Source organism: Empidonax traillii, unplaced genomic scaffold (genome assembly GCF_003031625.1).
Source record: "Empidonax traillii isolate 1590-97213 ecotype Southwest subspecies unplaced genomic scaffold, ASM303162v1 scaffold15:size5535645, whole genome shotgun sequence".
Classification (NCBI taxonomy): domain Eukaryota; kingdom Metazoa; phylum Chordata; class Aves; order Passeriformes; family Tyrannidae; genus Empidonax; species Empidonax traillii.
In genome coordinates this window covers 665,267-677,413 of record NW_020955208.1, presented here as the reverse complement: position 1 = coordinate 677,413, position 12,147 = coordinate 665,267, and the positions used below count along the sequence as shown (strand labels likewise).

The following is a 12,147-nucleotide window of genomic DNA, read 5'->3' as shown; positions in this document are numbered from 1 at the left end:
CTGCCCGAGTGCTGCTGGCTGCGGGGTCACTCAGCAGTGACAGCCCCTGGCCAGGCCCTGCCTGCAGTTCTCCCCGTGGGGCAGGACCCTCTGAGGGTGCCTCGGCTTCCTCTGGTCCCTGGGAGCTCTGCAGGTCCCTGAGCAGAGAAGGCTGCAGCTCTGTGGTCTCAGAGGCCACACACTGCTATGAGCTTGGAGACCCGGGAAACTCCCAATTAGGAATTGTCACCTTTTGATGAGATATTTATGAAATAACTGCTCCTTCAATTTGGTTTTTCTTTTTTTTTTTGATGCAGTGGGATCCTTCTGAAATCACTCAGGAGACGCCAAGGCCAGCGGCTGTTCTCTGCAAAACAGCACCAAACTTAGGGCAGGGAACACATCCTGCCCTCCACATCCTGCCTTCCCAGCCCTTCCCCCTCTGGAAATACCCCAGCGGCCCTGTTCCAAACCCCTCTTCCATTGCTGTTTCCAGACTGTCTTAAAACACCCCAGCCACGTTTTGCTGCCAGGTGGGATCCGCTTGGAAAGACCCTGCAGGAGCATGGGAGATGAGCTTCCCCATCTCCCTGTCTTCTGGCTGCGGGGAGCTAGGGCAGGGACACACGGAGCGGAGCCGGGAGAATTCAGCACACGAGGTCTTGGGAAACGGATCGGTATCTGTTTCTTGGGTCCTGACAATAAAAGAAAGAAAAACAAGAAAACCAGACCTGATGGCAGCTTTGGTTAAGGCTGAGGGTATGGGAGACAGGGACAAGCATGAGAGACTGCGTGGAAAGAGGCTGGGGCTGTGGGAGACCTCTGGGTTCGGCTGGAAATGTCTCTGCTGGACACCCTGGGGGGGTGGTGGGGAAGAGACAGAGCTGGCTTAGTTCTCTGCCTCAGGGCCAAGACCTCTAGGGCAAAATGCGGGCTGTAGGAGGGTGGGAGCTGCGGGGTGTGGGCGCAGGGCTGGCTCTGCAGGGATTGCACAGCTCCGGGCTGCTGCAGCCCCGCCCGGGAGGGAACTGGCTGAGATCTCCGGGCAAAGCCACCTGCACGACCACCCTGTCCCCTGCCATCCCCTCCTCCCCACCGTCCTGAGCAGCCCAGGAATCCTCAGCCAGCAAATGCTGCTTGGAGGAGAGGAAAGCAAGGCCGGGCAGGGGAGGGGAAGGTGCTACAGCCTTGGAGGAGGCAGAGGGGATCAGCTGGACCCCTCAAACAGGCACTCCCAGCAGGGAGAGAGGGCAGGGCTCCAGCTGACTCCCTCCTTCCAGCTCCACACGCTTTGCCCCTTCCCCAGCTGGAAAAGGCAAAAGGGCTGAGCCAGATTCCTCTATCCTGCCCGGCCCCCCGGTGAGGAGTTAAAAGCTGTGTCTTTCCGGGGATAACGATTCTATTATAAATAGCCCCATTAGCTACAACTAATGACAAAAATCCACCTCCTCTACTCCCCATAAGTTCTGTAAGTTATGGGCAATGCTACAGCCATTACTAAAAGCTGTTAACTTCATATCTGAATGAGGAAATATACACCACAGAACATTAAACCATTTATATTATATATATGTATATATATACTTTTTTTAAACTAATGACTTTAATGCCAAAACTTTGCTGAACCAAGAAAAATATGGGTTTAATGTTCTCTGCTCATTTTTTTTTTCTTCTTTAAAAAAAATACAACCCAAAGAAAAGAAAGGGAAACTTATTAGTATGTAATGTTTGAGTCTATCCCATTTATACACAACATTGTAAACATATATAATCTATATTACATGTGCTTCATTTCTGCCTGGGTGTGTTTTTTTTTTTTTCTTTAAACCTTTTTGTTATCACTAGAACACCACAAAAAACCAAAACAGAACCAAACCGAAAACCAAACCAAAACAAATAAAAAACAAAACAAAACAAAACTGAACAAAGAACACAAGTTACAGGTTATTTAACATCTTTCTGTCAAGGGTCCCTTCCCCAGTCTCCTGGGGGCAGAGTGGTCAACAACACAGTCCAAAGGAGGGCTCACGAGCCATCCACAATGCAAAGCCAGCTCCAGGGAACGGGTGATGGGGAACACTGGTTTTAAAAAAGGGGGGGGCTTCACAACAAAGGGTTTGGTTTTGCCCGCTGCAGATGCTGAAGGAGGTCTCAACTTGCGGGACCTGGCAGCCGAGGCTCCCCACTGCTCCTGTATCCTCGAGTCCGTGTCTGGAGTCTCTGGTTCGTTTGTTTCTTTAAGTTTTAAAACGTCTTTTTTTTGTTGCGGTCGTTCTCCTCCCCCTGGGTGTGACGAGCTGAGCCGGGTCGCTGGGTCCTGCCCCACCGCCGGCTCCTTCATAAGTAGATGCGCCGAAGGTCTCCGGGAGACGTGATGGTGTTGCACTGGGGACAGAGCTTCTTGGCACCCTGCAAGCAGCAGACGAGACACAAAGTGTGAGAGCACGAAGGACAACCCACACGGCCCTGCCCTGGGCCTGCAATCTCAGGGGAGCAGAAACAACCCCCCCTTCCCCCCCCAGTGAGGGGGGAATAAGCTGCCCTGCCAACAAGCTGCAAGAAGAGGGAGCCCCAACCAAGGCCTTTCTTGCCTGCCCTGCCAGCCCCTCATCCTGTTCCAGTCCCCAGCGTGAGGCAGCTGGGCAAGCAGGAGCTCTGGGGGGCTGAAACCCAGAGCCAGCGTGTGTCACCAAACTTGGCACCACAGGCTCCCAGGGAGATCTGCTCCTTTCTGTTTCTCTCGCTCACCTGCAGCCCTCAATGAGCCAGTTCAGGTGCCTGAACAGGCAGAAAATCAAGCCAGTTAAGTTTGGAACAAGTTAAGTTTTCAGGAGGGATGACTGAGCTGGTTCATGGTGGGCTTGGACCATCCCTTTCAGGGCAGCACGATGGGGCACTGCCTGGGACATCCTGCAAAAGCCCACGAGCTGTTGGCACGAAGGAAACCCTTGTCCTGTCTCCCCCCAGCTCACACAGATGCTGCAGAGATGAGTCGCTTCTGCCAAGGTGAGCTGAAACCAGCAAACTGTGATGTGAGCTGGGGTGGGGTAATGGGCGGCCGACATGAACACTACATGAAATAAAACAAGGGCTGATGAGCCATCTATCACAGAGCCTGACAGCAAGAGGTGTTAATAAGCCTCAGAATCGGGGTCAGCCTAAGCCGGTCATCATTAGATTGGCAGATGTGACAGACAACTGATGGGAAAAACGACAGGAAGAGGGCTCTGCTGTGAGGCAGCCTCCCATCTGCAGCACCAGCAGCACAGGAAATCGGGATGCCCTGGCTTTCAGCACCTCAACACAACCTCCCAAAGCGCAGAACTGAGCACAGGCTCTGTCCAAGCACCTCAAGTTTGGTCACTGCTGTCAGACAGGCCCTTCCAACAGCTCCCGCCCAGCGCTCGGCGTGACAAGCGAGATGACAAGGAGTGCAACACTGAGAACCTGCCAGCCTGCACGGGGCTGGCTGGCAGAGCTGAGGTCGTTTGGTTCAGTGATGTTGCTGCTCTCCCTGAGCAGGGCTTCTCGCAATACCTGCAGCAGTGAGTGTGGCAGCAGGGCAGGGCGCTGCTTCGGTACTGCTACCTGCACTTGGGTACATCCCTAGCAGAGGAGGTGGCATTGCTGCTTACAAAAGGCAAGCACCCTTAGAACAGGCCCTCTCTGCTCTGTGACCACACCTGCAAAGGCAGAACAGGGGCCTTTTCCCCTAGAAGTTCCTCGGGCTAAGGAGAATCTAGAGGAGAGACTCCCAGACACAGAAAATTTATATGGGTGCAAGTAGTTCGCAAGGGTGCAGCCCCAAAGAGGTGCAAGTCATGTTTGCTCTGCAGGACTCAGTACTACTGCAGACTAGTTTTGAACCAGCCCCCTCCCTGCTCCCAGTGCACATTATTCCTGGCAGACATGGACTTCACACACTTGCTATTCCCTGAGCTTTGGACTTTTGAACAATCAGGCTGCCTTTCGACAGCCCTTGCTGATAGCGGCTCAACAGCTGCCCTGACACACGAGGGGACCATGGGCCTTTGCCCCTGAGATTTTTGAACCAGCCACACACAAAGTCTTGTTGAGCTAGAGTTGAATGAAACACGTGATGGACACCCGAAACACCTTAGGCATCACTCTCAGGGTGAGCGACAGACTGGCAGTGGGACAGACCACCAACTCTGATTCTAATGCCTATGGACATGTCCTTCTAGTTATCTGGGACAACTACTGTGCCTGTTTAGATTTTCTACCTTCTGGGGCAGGGACCATCCCACTGTGCCTGCGCAGAAAGGGCAAGCTCTATCCCAATAAAAATTTGCTGCAGTGCCAACCAATACAAAGAAGAGAAAAATGTAAACATCTGCCCTTTCTGACACTGTGGGCCAGTGTGCACAGCAGCACTCCCAAGGAGGGGCTCACTAATCTGGATGCAAATGCCACGAAATAGCCTGTTTCATCTGAGTCCCTGCTCAGTTCCATGCAGTTCCCTGGTCCTTCATCAAGGCACCTGTTGCACCTGGTTGCCCTCTTGGCATCATCTTTGTAGCCGGAGGGTCCCAAAGGAAGTGGCAGGGAGGTGTTGAGGAATTAATTCACAGCATGTTGTCTGAGGGACAGCTTTCCTGTGTGCCCTGACAAGCAGAATTAAGTGTGCGTGGGGATGTTAGGCATTCCAGATGGAACTACTGGCCACATCTGTGTCCACGCTCCCTTTCCCAAGACAAGCACGGCTTACACACAGAAGGCAGCAAAGCATCCAGCCAAGCAGTTGGAGCTTCTGCCTCTCTGGACAATGCACCAGGATACAATGGACCTTCTGCAGGACCAGCGTTCTGACCCACCGAATGCCTCAGCCTGCCTTCAGTCTGGGGCGAAGGATGGACAGTGCTTGCTGCCACCTCAGACCACGCCCCTGCTCCTCAGTGCCCCTGTGCAAGGCTCAACAGCACTTCTCCAGCTGCTCCTTCACCTTCACTGCAGTCAGAGACATTTGCCTGCAGGAGGGTGGGGCAGAGCACTGAACCTCCTTGCCTTTGCTTCTACTAAAAAAGCCAACCTCAGCTGCTGCTGCCACCTCACTCCTGTACCTCCTGCTCCATTCTGGGATGTGGAGCTGGACTGAGACAGCTGTGGACAGATGTGTGTGACCCTTAGCAAGGGCAACCTTGCTAACACAGACCAGACAGCTCAGAGCAGAAAATTTCGGAAGTTTGGGTTCCTGGAAAGCCACTCTGACCAGGTCTGCAGCAGCCCTCCACAATCAGCCTGCAGGGATGGCAGAACAAGCCTGATTAAACCAACTGCAGCTTTGGCAAAGCAAGGTCAGGTGTGTAGTTCCTTTACGCCACAGGGAAAGGGAAGATGGGTGGATTTATCTTGCCATACCCTGGGATCTCTGACCCTGAGATCTATTTTCTGTACCACAGGCCGATGGCTTTAGGGGGATCTGCTCTCTCACCTCAGGATGAGCTGCACATCCCAAGGCTGAGCTTGGGCATCCCAAGTTTCTTCAACCACGCCACGAAGCAGAAACAACCACATAGAGCTTGACCTATTTTCTGCAAAAGCTGCATGATCACAGACTGATTTAGGGCAGTGGTGGAAGTTGCTTCACCTGCACGTGGGCTGGAGCTCTGAAGCCTGGGTATGTTGGAGGGAACAATGGCAACCTGGAGCCCTTCAGCAGCCTGGCCTGAACGCTGCACAGGCTGCACGTGGCACGCTGGGCTCAGGGTCTCTCTAGTACTTATGCTCGGTATTAACAGTTCAGGCAAAAATAATTACTTTGGACCCTTGGGGATGCATTTTTCTTTCTTTCTGTGAAATAAAACCGTCCTCCTCTGCACACATAAGCATGTGTGTTAAATTCAGAACTAAGTCCCGATCTTTTTCTTTTTAGATTGAAATTACTCAGAACCTTGTTCCTTACATCTGACTTTCCGAGTAGGTGTACGAGGTTTATCAGCACCAGAGTTTAAGCTCTCCTCTCTTGTGGAGAGGCACATAAGCTTGTACACACACACATGCTGGCACAGGCACAATGAAAAAGCGTTTGCTCCCCTACTGCTCACCTGCCAGCTGGGGTTACTAAACTTTTCCCTTGAAATAAAAATGCTGTGGAATAATAAGTCCCACCTGTCGGCCATTTCTTTCTTTCTTTTTTTTTTTTTTTTTTTCCAGGTCCTTCTGCTCCTTTCATCATAGCTACATGGAAAAGCCTTGATGTGTTATAGCTGTGTGTGCTAGAGTAAAGGCCACCTCAGCTTTTCCATTATAAACCCCAGTTTTGAGGGGTTTATAAAACTCTGCTGCAAGAAGTTTGCTCCAGGGCTGTTACAAAGCAAAGAAACGGGGCTGGAACCAGGATGGAGTTTATTTTTTCTCCTCCTTTCTTAATTAAAATTTGGCAAGTGATTGATCCGCAATACAGGCTAATCACTTGGGGTAGTAGTTTGAAAAATACATTAACGAGAGCTGAGATGTTGAAAAGTCGTTAGGGCTTACACGGTGCCAGGAAGGATTGGAGGAGTTTGTCTTAAAGTTGCCTCTTAAAAAAAAAAAAAAATGGTGTGACGTCTGCTATAAATTGGCTAAGGCAGGGAAACTCAAAAGGAAGGATTTTAGGCACTTCCTGCTGTCCTGTGGGTCTAAAAATGGGCAATTTCCAAGTACAATATGCTACCAGGCACAGAGAATAAAGAGAGAGACACACACACACAGAGCAAGTAGAGGAAGTAAAATCAAAATAGAGAGATGCAAGAGGGACCCAAACCAAGAGCCAGCTTCTGCCAGGAGAGGAACACAATGCCAAGATCCAATTCTCAACCAAGGTGACAGCCCTCTCTCCCACCCACGCCTTCACATGAAGTGGCAGCTTCTTCTCTGCCAATGCCAATTCCCAGAGAAGCAGCTGTTCCCCACTGCCGCTGGGGGGTACCCTCCAGCTGTCAGCTATTGGGGTCAAACCACCAGGAGAACAGTTTTTTTTACAGAGCCTCCTCAAAGGGTGGAGCTCACCCCCAGAGGCTGCTGGAGGCCAGAACTGAAAAAATGTTAATAAATGACCCAAGAACCTCACTGCAAACAGGGAGCATCATGAACGATCAAGTGCAGCATCCTCCATGCAGCTGCTGACCCAGGAGGTCCCTGTGCTGCTGGAAGCACCCAGGGATCACCCAGAAGGACTGCTCTGTGCTGTTCTGTACAAAACTACTCCAGCTTGCATGGGTATTGAAATGGCAAAGCTAAAAATGCAGTAATCCTGCAAAGATACAAGTGTGTCACCTGCTGAGGACATATATCTATTGATGGATCCCCTGGAAGCATTCTATGATGAAGAAGGCTTTTTAGAAGTGTGTTTTTTTTTTTTTTCTGCTCTTACAGTTGTCATTTCCAAACAAGCCCAAGGCAGGCAAGCACAAGCCTGGGGTCAACAAATACCCATGGGAAATGCTGGCTCTGGCTGTAGAGGTGATGGGGGATACTCAGTAAACTGCATCTGCTCAAATAAACCTGTCCTCTTTCAGCCCCTGCACCCACAAACAGCTCCATCATTGGCAAAGAACAGCCTGACTTAGCTTCTAACTACATTTACTTCCTAAAGAAAGACACCAGGGTTTGGGAGATCACAGAATTACAGCTCAGAGGGATGTCAAGAACTCACCAACCCATTCCCCTTGCAAATATCACCTCAACTTGAGTTACTGCTGACAGACACGCACCAAACCTGTTCTCACAAACCTCAGAGGAGGGAGGTGCCAAACCTCCCCAGCAAGGCAGATGGCCAGTCTCTACTGCTAGAGCACCCTTCCCAGGAAAAGGAAAACACAAATTCCACACACTAGTAGCTGTACTAATGTTAACTCTCAGTTAATTGGGAAGGATGGAGAAGGGGCAGATTGTTCCACAGGGAGATTCATCCCCAGTGACTCGGGGCTGCAGTCCAACAACCAGCTGAGGACAGACACCTGCCACAGGGACAGTCGCTGTTCAGGGACACGAACCCACCTCCTGCTGCCAGGCTAAGCCTTCCTCCTGCAACATCATTTCTTTCCTACCTTGGAAGAACCTGCACATGTGTTCAGGGCTTTCCAAAAGGGATCACAGACAAGTTATTCCAGACTTGTGTCCCAGTTTCTGCATAAGTTTAAGATATCAACTAGTTCTCAGCACGCAGGGTAGGTGAATGAAGAATGTCACTGTGTTGAGTGTCCCAGACAACCAGCAAATAGGGAGCAGCAAGCTCATGGTTGTGGTTTGACACCACCAAAGTCAGAGGATACTAGGGATGCTCTAGATCATTGTAGTATCAAATCCTAGAAAATGTTTAAACCTTAGGTCCACAGATGGATGTGAGCATCAAATTTCACCCTGTGTTCAATACCCTGCAGAGGTTTAGAATTGCTCCCAGGCAACTCTGAACCTTCAGTTCCGGGGCCTTGTTCAGTACACGATCCTCACTCCCTCAGACACACTCACACCCTAATTTAATATCAGATCTTGGCCGGGCACACGAACCACAGGGACACGGGAGAAAGGGGACTTTTCACCAGCAGGGATGGCAGATCTCCAGAATGTTCAAAAGGGGCCGGAAGCCCAACACAACCTGCCCGCCCCAACTCCTATTAACTCCAACAAATTGTTTATTGCACAACAGAAGAAAAATGCTGCCCCTCTCCCCCCAGCCAAGTCTTTCCATGTGTGCTGCACGCGCAGGCTCCCTCCTCCCAACCCCACTGGGGAGCCAGCTTTATACCCAGGGAAAGGTAACAGCAGCGATTATTACACACACTATCCCACAGCTCCTCGCTTGTTAAAAAAAACAAGAGTCTCTTTTGTGCCCGAAATAAAAGGAGATACCTTAATTAGAACAATGCAGGTTGGTAAGCATTAAACACTGAGCCCAGCTGCTGTATGCCATTAAATTCATAAAAAAGGAGGGGGGGGAAGGAGGGCAGTCTTAACGAGATTACACACATTGACTTTGATCAAGACACAAAAGCACCAAGGCGTTCCAGGGTTTTTATTGCTGTCTTCAGGCTACATTTTAATGGTTACATTAGAAACATGCGAACACAGGCTGGGAGATTTTTTTTGAGATGGGAGAGGGAGCGCAAGCATGCCTTGTGAAAAGGCCTGGTTTAATAAATTGGGGGCTGCAGGGAGAGGCTAGGACTGGGGAACACATGAGTAGTCACTTATTAATTGCTTCCCCTATGCAAGTGCCAAGTCTTAACATGATGTCTTGCTGGACTATTCCCATCCTGCCTGCCTGGTCAGCAGAAGAGCCACGTGCAGATCACACACAGCCAGCTTCATCCCCACCTTTCTCATGGAATTCTAGGGGGAGATGGCTCCCACTCTGCAAAGAAAATGCCAGTTCTGGAGTGAGTTTCCCTGTTCTCATGAGCAGTGTTCATGCTGAACATGACACAAAGGGGCCTGACTGAAGTTGAACCAAGTTGCTGCTGAGTCTAAGAGAAGCCTGAAATTGGTGCCATGGATTTAGAAGGTGACTTGAGGCCGGCAGGAAGAGGAGAAAACAAAGACTTCAGAGTAAATAAAATGGAAAGTATGTTAGTGTTTTATCCTGTGCTTGCAGCACTGCTGAATGACAAGATTATTCTTCACTTAGCAAAGGTGGCAGAGCACACATTCATCCCAACACCTCACAGCTACGTGCCCACATATGTGTCTTTTATAACATGCTGCTAAAATGTTTACAAAAGCTTGTATAAACTAAATAGTGACGGGGTGTAGCTGAAGAGCTGTAAAATACAGCCCAAGGGATAGCCAAGTTATTGAGTTGCTAATAGTGCTCAAGCCCACAGGCACTTCACCATCCTGGTAACTTTTCTTGGACAAGACTTTTAAAAGGTAGGATTTAAAGGAGCATAGTCAGCTTAATCGTAATTCCAAGCACACAACGTGTTCTATAAAGCAGAGTAATGCCTTACAGGAACAAGTTTTTAGGAGTGGCACTCCCTTACGTTTTTTGCAACCCAACACTGTATCATCTTGCTAACAGGAGAACTAGAAAGCACAACTATTTTCCACTCCCCAACCTAAGCAAAATAAAGTTTCAAAATCAGCTGCAGAGGGGACGCTAAAGGCTGATTATAAAACCCACAGTTTAAACACAGGAAAAGGAAACACTTTATTAAATAACAAATTTTAACCCGATGTTCTTTAATAAATGTATAAATTGCTGCTCTGCTGCATCACCTATTCCATGTTCAAGGCAGTCCCCAAACTTCTACACAGGATGGCACATGCTTGAAAACTAGGGAGTGCTATTTCAAATAATCTAAAAAATACAGATCCATATTCATAAAAGCTCCATTCCCATATTCTCTCTACTGAAGATGATTTCCTTTGCTTTGGGGGAATATTACATTTCTCAGAAGCCACCCATTCCATGAAATCTCAGCCAATTTGGCCTCCATTCTCACAGCTTTACCTCTCTGCATGGATGCCCCACAGGAAATTACTTTAAGGCAAGGTAGTCCCTGGCACAGAGCTCTTCAAGGAGCAATGGCTGTGCCCACAGGTAGTGGAGCAACAAGCAAGGGGCAGGACAGCACTTTGGTCACGACGACTCAAACAAAACTCTCTCATGTCAAAGCTAGAGTGGGGTGTTACACAGCAAGGCTTGGGCAGTCTGCAGGCACAGCGCTCAGACTGTCTAAAATGAAGCAAAAAGCACCTTTCCCTGTGATGATCTAAAATAAAGTATCAAAGAAGAGAGGAAAAAGGCTGTAAGTCAATAAGAAAGTAGTCAAGAGCCTCACCAGAGTCCGCAGCCAGCATTCTTCACAGTGCACATGCCAGCACTGAATGGAAGTCAGGGGCATTGTGTAGGAGTCCTGAGGAGAAGAAGCAAACAGGTTATTTCCACAGCAGGGATGTACTGATTCCTCACTCCCAACCCCATCACAAGGCCTCTCTTTGTGGGTAACACTGCCTGGTATTTTGTGCAATATGTAAGTTGTATTTTTGTAATGTTTGTATAGAAGAGTCTCCTGCAGTCCCTTTTCTTGGCTTCCCAGAACTCCTGTTGGAAGCCCATAATCCACTCTCGTGGTGACCTGGCTCAGCAGAGTTATCGCAAAAGCATCTGAAGTTGCTGTGGCCACCTGCCATTATTCTCATCAGAAAGGTCACCAGATCACACAAAAACCAGTGACAGGGCAAGATCAACCCTTACCACAATTCACAGCTCTGCAGGAACAGCTTAACTACATCCCAAGAATACTGCTGCTCTTTCAGCAGACATGCCTTCTTGAGTATCTTCTATCATTCCTAAGAAACCTCTGGAAACGAGCAGCAAGAGCAAGCTGTTTTTCTTTCCGTGGGGTGAATGGCAAGGGCTGCACTCCCACAGCTACGAGCCGTGAGCTGGCTGGCAGAGTATCCAGCTGAAGTTGCAGAGGGAGCTCTCCACCAGGCAGAATGTTCTCCTGCTCTGAGCAGAACAGAAACCCAACAGGAGATGCAGAGCCCTGCAGGCTCAGACCATCAGAGGGAGCTGCTGCCCTTCTTTAGGAAGGCCACAGCGTCAGCACGGAGCAAGCAGGGCATCAACAACTTTAAAATGCTCAGGCAACATTCCTGTTCCCCAATTGGAGAAGGTGGGTCTCTGATCACAGATTCTGTTCTCTCCTATGTATGTAAATGTGCACATGTAGGAAGAGGACGTTTGGTATCTGGGAGTGTTCTATAGGAAGGCTCAAAGTCTTTTGGAGTTGGAACTTTTTTGCCTGGATATAGATGGACAGCTGCAAATACCAAAGGAACAAATTAACGCCTACAGAAATTTTGGTTGCTAAAACCACCTTCATTTGGAAGGCTTAATAATTGGTGATGAGCTCCCCCATTCTGCCTGAAAAAAGAAGAAAAGCTTATCCCCCTCCTCAGCAAAGATACCAAGGCATTTCTGATTCATTAGCACCACTGGAGTGCTACTCACCATGCAAATGAGACATTTATAGCGGTCCCCACGGGAAAGCTGCCTTTCTAACTCACGGACACGAGCCTTTAACGCTTCAAATGTTGTCACTGCAGAGTCTTCTGTAATTCTGCAAAAGATGATGGAGCGTGAGCATCACTGAGCACGCAAGACTGTTTGGAGTTTTGGGAGAAAAAGGATCCCACAACAGGTACGGCACAGGAAAT

At 49.3% G+C, this 12,147-nt stretch overlaps 1 protein-coding gene across 5 annotated transcripts in view; it reads right to left on the bottom strand.

Annotated features, from left to right (window-relative positions):
• Positions 1-289: 289 nt before the first annotated feature.
• The window catches only part of RNF220 (ring finger protein 220), a 210,204-nt gene continuing 198,346 nt past the window's right edge, over positions 290-12,147 (bottom strand). For all 5 annotated transcript variants that reach the window (XM_027892781.1, XM_027892789.1, XM_027892760.1 and 2 more), the window contains 3 exons: positions 11,942-12,050; positions 10,764-10,838; positions 290-2,388 (listed from right to left, as the gene is read on the bottom strand). In XM_027892781.1, the coding sequence (XP_027748582.1) occupies positions 2,317-2,388; positions 10,764-10,838; positions 11,942-12,050 (256 nt within the window). In that variant the 3' untranslated portion in view covers positions 290-2,316. The remainder of the gene's footprint in view (positions 2,389-10,763; positions 10,839-11,941; positions 12,051-12,147) is intronic.